The sequence below is a fragment of the Pygoscelis adeliae genome, unplaced genomic scaffold, assembly GCF_000699105.1.
Source record: "Pygoscelis adeliae isolate BGI_AS28 unplaced genomic scaffold, ASM69910v1 Scaffold513, whole genome shotgun sequence".
Classification (NCBI taxonomy): Eukaryota; Metazoa; Chordata; class Aves; order Sphenisciformes; family Spheniscidae; genus Pygoscelis; species Pygoscelis adeliae.
Genome location: NW_008824591.1, coordinates 2,395,648 through 2,403,087, shown reverse-complemented (window position 1 = coordinate 2,403,087; position 7,440 = coordinate 2,395,648). Strand labels below are relative to the sequence as shown.

Below are 7,440 nucleotides of genomic sequence, written 5' to 3'. Positions count from 1 at the left end.
GCTTCTGCAGTGTTTAAAGTGAGCGATGTGCGAGGTACTGTCAGGAGGGAGGAATGGTAGAAAGTACCTCCTGAATCAGATTGTGCTCTCTGGCTTTGTGAACTGCCATGGATCCAGACAGGTGTAATTCGGGGTAGGTGTCTGCTTTGGTCTCCCTTCGTGGTCCGAAGCATGCAGCTTGGCATGGAGGAGCATGACCGGCATTGCAGTGTACCCAGATTTGAGTACAGCCAAGCCCACCTGGTCTGAGGGGTGTCATAGGTGCTGCCTGGGTGATTTTGTGGCTGGATCCCTGCATTTTCAGCCTTAAAGCCCCTGGGCTTTGTGCTGAGCCTTCAGAGATCTGCAAAGTCCTTGTGCAGCTGGGCGCAGCTCAGCCGGCTGCAGATCAGCTCGCTCTGTCCCGTGGTCCGCGATGGAGAGGAGTTTCTGTCCTCGGATTGCGTGCTGCTCTGTTGATGTGGAGACCCTGCTTCTGTCCACACTGCCCGCAGAGACCGATGGCCTGTTCTTCTCTCCCACAGACGGATGGTGGCAATGGAGATTTAGACCCTGGCATCCTGCTGACTGCTCAGACCATCACTTCGGAGACCACCAGCAGCACCACCACCACACAGATCACGAAGGTAACAGCATGGGAACACGATAAAACGACAACAACTAAAACAACAGCACGACAGAGAGATGGGCAGAGTTGAATAATAGGGAAAAAAGGTTAAACCCCAGTTCTTCAAAAAAAAAAAAAAAGTGATTAATACCTGAAACAAAGCATGAGGTTCCCAGGTTTGCCTGCATTGAATTAAGACTGCATTAATTGCAGTGCAGTCTGTGGACGCGGGCTCTGACTGTCCTGTGGGACAATGGGAAAGAACTGTACTGTAAGTCAAAGCTCTTCCCTGGCTCAGTTAGAAGAAAATGAATATTTGACAGTTTTTCTTTGAGCGGTGGCAGTTTTCCCCTGTGATTCTGATACCGTGATATGGCGTCAGTATTTGGTAATGCTGTTTAGATTTAGACTAGATATAAGGAAGAAATTTTTTATGCTAAGGGTGGTGAAGCACTGGCCCAGGTTGCCCAGAGAGGCGGTGGATGCCCCATCCCTGGAAACATTCCAGGTCAGGTTGGACAGGGCTCTGAGCAACCTGATCTAGTTGAAGATGTCCCTGCCCACGGCAGGGGGGTTGGACTAGATGGCCTTTAGAGGTCCCTTCCAACCCAAACTATCCTATGATTCTGTGATTCTATTTTTGATACCATCTTTAGACAGGCAGCCCACCTGCACTCGGATTCCTTTTCACTTCTAGACTAATGGTAGTTTTTCCTTTTGTACTAGACTGTAAAAGGTGGCATTTCAGAGACGCGGATTGAAAAGAGGATTGTCATCACAGGAGATGCAGATGTAGACCACGACCAGGTAAGAGCTTGGTCATGGTCCAAAAGAGCTTCTCAGAGCTGGCATGAACTAGACAGGCTGCCTTTCTGAAGATAACTTAACCAGAAAACAACCTAGGGAAACTTTACTGGGGTAGAAATAAAACTTCAAAACTGATTTCAATAATAAATTCCTCTCTGACAGTACGCAGCTGTATAGCTGGGCCAGCAGAGCTTAATTCTGCTCTGAAACTGGTGTTGGCAGCAAAGTTTTGATTCCAGAATTGTTTTGGAGAAATGCAATTTAAAAAAAAAAATCCACAAAAACGTGAAGTAAAAGTTTTCCTTGACATCTGGATGATCTGCATTAATTTTCTAGTAACTTTGAAGCGCTATTGCTGCTGTATAGTGCCAGAAGTCATTTCATAGCACTCGGCACCTGCATTAAATCTCATCAGCTTTATATGAAACCTTTCTGATGAGTCAGCCTCATTGGCCTCTAGCGTGTGTTGGAGGTGATGATTTTGTCATCAGAGAATTATACTTTGAATTTAATTTTAGTTGCAAGTGTCATGGGGCTGGAGAACATTCGTACGACAAGAACTAGTTTATTAATTCCAAAAGAAAATGTCTAAGAAGATGTCGGAAATGTGCTCATCACGCTTGCTGGAAGAATAAACAGGGTTTGCTTAATTGCTCTCATCCATCTTCTACCATGGGGCAGTGGAGAGATGTAGTGTATTCTTAGAAAACAGCTTTTCCTTTCAGAAATAATCTTAATACTACCAAAAGTCACCAATCTGTGCGGCTGAAGTGGAATCACTTTTCTTTTTCTCTCCCTAGAGTTAGAAATAGTCTCTTGTCCCCCTGAGGACCCTCGGTGGCGTGCTCTGAAATGTGGTCTCTTTCAGGTTCTAGCGCAGGCGATAAAGGCGGCAAAGGAACAGCACCCGGACATGTCGGTGACCAAAGTGGTTGTGCACCAGGAGACCGAGATCGCAGAGGAGTAGCGAGGCTGAGTGAGTAGGGAGACCAAGTACGAGCGAGCGATGGGTGCTGCTTTCCCTGCCCAGGACAGGGGGTTTGATCTCAGTGCAAGCGAGGTTTGGCTAAATATGGTCAAAGTTTAAGTAAAATTATTGTTGTTAGTTGATGAGTCCCGCTCTGGCTGTTCCTTAAATCATTTAAGGCTGATGAAGCAGTCCCAAATACAGACTAATCCTGCAGTGGAAATGAGCCAGAGAAGTCTAAAAGAAGCTACATGGCTCCTGTGATGAGGCTGTTTTGCCTTACCGAACACCTTCGACGCACCAGCAGCGCACTGAGCTATAGGTTTCATGTTAGACCCCTGCCTATATCAGTGCCAGGTAGCCCCTGAGCTGGACCCCAAGCTCCTGACGTGCCTGGAAAGAGCCCTTTTCTGCAGTCTTGATGGTTTTGGGAAAGAGCTGCTTGAGGAATCCAGGAGCTCTGCCTGTGCATCAGTGCTGTAAAGCCTGTCCTGCCCCATGCCGGTGGTGTCGGTGTTGCCCAAGTCGGTGCTGTGCGCTGCCCTGCGTGTGTCCTGCCTCATCCCAACAAAGCTGGTACTTGCAGAGTTGGGAGGTGGAACAAGAAGTTAGGCGAGAGGAGAGACAGCATGGTTGAGCTTTTTAACTGTCCAAACCTAAATAAAAATGGCAGAGGTCTCCTAAGGGATCCTGGACTTGCAGCTCTTAAAATATGGTCCTTCAGGGATGGGAGCAGGACGTTGTTTGTGCCAGGCGCCTGGAGGTGGCTCTGAGCCTGAATTCACACCTGCCACTGATGGTAACTCACCTTCTGATTTCAGTTCTCCAATGGCTTCAGGGAAGCAGGTTCCTTTCTTTCCCAGAAAGCCGGCTGTTGGTAGCTGTAACTTACCACGTTCCTCTCTTTCTAGGAAGCGTTCCTGCCAGATACACCACCAGGAAAAAGAAACCCAGCAAAACTACCAAGAAACTACCTGGAGCACGAAGACCTCGGATTTACAAGACTTGACACTCAGAGACATTCATATCATTTATTAGGAGTTGCGCTTTTGACATTTTACTTGGGATTTTCCAGACTCCACTGGATCCTATTGGATATAGATTTTTTTTTTTATATTGTGACAAAAGTATGCCATATTTCTAACTGTACTGAATATTTTTTACAGGTTTTCAATTTTGCATTCCCTCTCATGCATAGCCTCTTCAGATACAGACCCAGACACACCTCACAGGGCTCAAAGGGTCGCTGTTTTAAGTCGTATTCTCTCCGCCTCGTCAGGAATAACGGAGATAAGTCACATCTGTGCATATTCCGAGTGCGGGATCCGTACGCGCCTTCGAAAAGCCATGGGTCCTTCTGCTGGGAGAGTCAGTTTAAAAAGTCAGACTTCAGTTTTGTGCAGCATTTCCGATTGCCTCTTGATTTTTTATTTTTTTTTAGCTCTAGGGAGCTTGAGACTCCAGCCGCAATATCTGGGCGTGCAGAGCTGCTGCCTTCGCTCCGAATTTCCTCCCCGTTGGGTTTCAGGCCCCCGATGTGTGAACACAGTAGGGTTTTGTGGTGTAGCCTATGCACACATCTTAATAGTTGACTAGATTTAAGGAATACTGGAAGTTGCTTCAAGTATCTTATACTGTGAATTTTAGAGCTTTAAGAGGACTGTGATAGCACCTCGCCTTCCTCCTGTGTGTCTCTGCCGAGTGCTACCTACCTGTTTGTGTTTTCTAGATGCCATTAAACTAAAAAGCCCTTAGAAGTGTGCGTTTAAGGTGTTTGGACTCTGAATGCTATTGAGGTAGGCTTATGCAGCATTCACAGTAACTGATTTTTTTTCAGTGTCATAGTTTTTCACTTGTTTGTGTTCATGATTTTTAAATTAGGGGGGTTTTTTTGTAAGTCATGGGTTGGTTTTTTTCCTCCCCTCACAGTGCTATTTAAAGCTAAACACGTTACCCATATACCAGGGCATATATCCTACTATCATTTAATTTAAAATCCTTTAGACAATCCTTCCTAGGCCTGTAAGCTGTATTTGGAGAGGCTGAACAAGAAATCTTAGGAGGTGTCAGGTGTTGCTGGTTGTGATAGAGCCAAACCACGTGGAAAGTGCTGCCACCCCCTCTTCCACGCTGGCGTAAGGGTCTGGACTTCGTTTGGCTTCGTGACCGCCTTGCTGGAATGAAATACCAGGGTTAGTGTCTGCATCTTTAGGCTGAGCTTACAGACCACCGGCGCCATCTCCAGCTAGGTAGGGAAGACCAGAAAACATCTTTTCTGGGGCTGGATGCGCTTCCCTCCACGGCACCTGGGGCTGAGCTCCTGCTGCTGCTTTCTGAGCTTCATGGAAATGTTTTAATCGTGCCCTTGTTTCTCCTTCCAGCATTTAAATAAAAAAAACAAAGAACAACCACCAAAAACCCCAAGCTTTGTAAAGAGTCTGCCCAGACACTTGTGAACACTTTAGTACACTTTGAGGTTGTGATTTTTATTTTTATTTTTTATATATATATATATATAGCGTGGCACATTGGTAGCTGAGGGCATGGAGTGCTCTGCTGCTGCTCCTCAGTTGAGGATGGGAAGCAAATGGCAATAAAAAAAAAGCTCTCTGCTATTTTAAATTTGAATAATGTGTTTCAGAAGTCACTGGATTTAGCTCAGGCTGCAACGACCTGCTGTTTAGCTGCAAACAGCCTTCGAACTACACTGGGGTAGTGTAGCTTCTCAGATTCAGGTGCAATTTTAATTAAGCTGTCACTATTGATTGGAGACTATGCTGAAAACGCTGGAGCTGCTGGATTTTTGCTTTCTTTGAGCCTTGCTGGCCGTGGGCCCTTCTCAGCTTCCAGCCTTCCTGTGCTGGTAGCTGCTGCTCGGGCTGCTCTGGGTGCGTGGTCCCCTCCCGCAGCGATGCTCTGCCTTCCACTGGGTACCGGGCATCCTGTTCTGGGGATTTAGGGAGTCCTGCGCTCCACAGCTGTAGTGTAGAGATGAAGTCTTCCTATTTATGTCTGAACAGCCTTTTCCTTCTTTACTCTGCAGCACAGACCCTTTAACAGGTCTGTGTCCCTGCTGTCCTCAACTTAGTTAGGTAACGCTTGCCTTAAAAGCCCATCATGCTGAGCATCCTTCTGGTGATGTCCCTTTTCTAGGAATTTAGCTTTTTGCCGCTCGGTCCTTCCTTCTCACCCTGGAGCAGCTACCTGAGGAGTAAAGGGGCACACCGTGTAGTCGTTACGAGAATTTCTGAGCTTTACCAGGCAAAGCCAGCGTGATAAATTAAGTTTGTCCATAGCACTTAAAGGCGCTTGGCCATCACGAGAACTCAGGGGGACGTGGTGCGAGGCTGAAGCTTGGCCCCGGGTGTTCAGTTGGGGGATTTCTAGGGTGAGAAACCCGCTGGCACGAGAAGTGGTTCCTTTCCAGAAGGGTGTGCTCACTGTGGCTGCATACATCCCTTTTTAAGGGCCCATAGACTAGAATAACCCTCTCATTTTTTTTTTCCCTTGGATTTTGGGTGGCTGTTTCCAGTTTGTTCATTCTCGCACTTCCCCCTTCTAAGTTCTTGCTTCTTGAGTATCTTAAAACAAGTTATCGCCTCGTCTGACCTTCGCCATCACCCTGCTGTCTGACCCCACGGGGGATTTCCAGCCCTGCTGACCCTCTCCAGCCGACACGGCCGCCTACGTGCAGCGCCCGAGCCCAGGAGCTGGACGGGAGCAGTGGCAGCCTGGGAAGAAGATGAAAGTTAAGAGCAGAAGAAGCTTCTTCCATCCTCAGCCGGGGCTGCCCGCACCCCTTCCACCTCCGACGGGTTTTTAAAATCCTTGGCTCTTAGTGTGCTGTCTTATTTCTAGGGACAAACCAGCTAAGTAAGGTCTATTTATATGAATGTTCCCAGCTCTTCCCACTCCACAAATTCACCCAGAGACTGTCTTGATTGTATAATATACATTATATGGAAGCTATTTATATATGAATGAATGTTTTTATAGAAAGGAAGGCAAGGAGCTCATGTTCTCCTCCATTAAACTGGAACGGCAGCACCGGTTGCCAAATAGCAATCTCTGACCAACACAGATGTGTTAGCAAAGGACTGACTGATTTCTGGTTTTAATAAACTGTGGTTTGCAGATTTTCCTAATTGTACAATTACCTTAAGAGGTGGTAGTGTCCCAGCCTTAGAAACTTGTTAAAAAAAAAAAATTTAGTTGAGAATATGAAGGAGCTTTGTAAAATTTTTTTAAGGCAATTGTGAATTGTTTAGGCTAGCCGTTTACACTCTTCTTTATAAAAATAAATAGGAACTTTTAAAATTTGCAAATCTTTATAGATTGACTAGTGATGGGAGCTGTTAATTTGGACTTTCATAGTAAATCAAAGGGAAAGTTGCCGTAGCATTTAGACAGCCGTAAGTGTTCAGTATTGCTTCTTGTATTGCATTTTTCAATAAATTTTCAAACAAAACTGTCTCCCTGGCCCTGAAGCCTTTTTTCTTCTTCTCACCCTCCTCCAGGTCTCTCTCCCCAGCCTGGCTTCGTGGCAATTTGCTTTTTCCAACCTAAGCCAGACCTGTCGCCTCCCCAGCGTGTCCCCGGCAGAGCCGATGCCGGCTGTACCGCCGTGTGCCGCGACCACCAGAGCTCTCCCCGGCCCCGTGCCGGGCCCTGCCGCTGCCCCCCAGCGTGTCCCGGGCAGAGCCGATGCCGGCTGTCCCGCCGTGTGCCGCGACCACCAGAGCTCTCCCCGGCCCCGTGCCGGGCTCTGCCGCTGCCACTGGCTGAGTTTTCCTGTGCTCTTGGCGGCTTCAGATGCTTTAAAACGGCTCCCAGCGGGGCCACGTGCGGGACCAAAGCCCCCAGAAAGGGACATAAGGGAGCCCCAGAGTCCAAGTTCTCCCTAAAGCATCATCGCTTGATATAAAACCCCTCCCTTTGAGATTGACTTTAAGGTGAGCTCAGGTGAGGGTTTCTGCTCGGCAGCTGCTGCCTAACCCCGAGCGAATGTGACTGAACTGGAGCGGGGGAGATGTCTAACCCGGCTTTTTTTTTTTTTTTT

The 7,440-nt window shown here is 47.4% G+C and overlaps 1 protein-coding gene across 12 annotated transcripts in view; it reads left to right on the top strand.

Annotated features, from left to right (window-relative positions):
- The window catches only part of EPB41 (erythrocyte membrane protein band 4.1), an 85,665-nt gene extending 80,887 nt beyond the window's left edge, over positions 1-4,778 (top strand). For all 12 annotated transcript variants that reach the window (XM_009322250.1, XM_009322249.1, XM_009322248.1 and 9 more), the window contains 4 exons: positions 525-626; positions 1,334-1,414; positions 2,283-2,390; positions 3,293-4,778. In XM_009322250.1, coding sequence (XP_009320525.1) covers positions 525-626; positions 1,334-1,414; positions 2,283-2,381 — 282 coding nt within the window. In that variant the 3' untranslated portion in view covers positions 2,382-2,390; positions 3,293-4,778. The remainder of the gene's footprint in view (positions 1-524; positions 627-1,333; positions 1,415-2,282; positions 2,391-3,292) is intronic.
- The last annotated feature ends 2,662 nt before the right edge of the window (positions 4,779-7,440 follow it).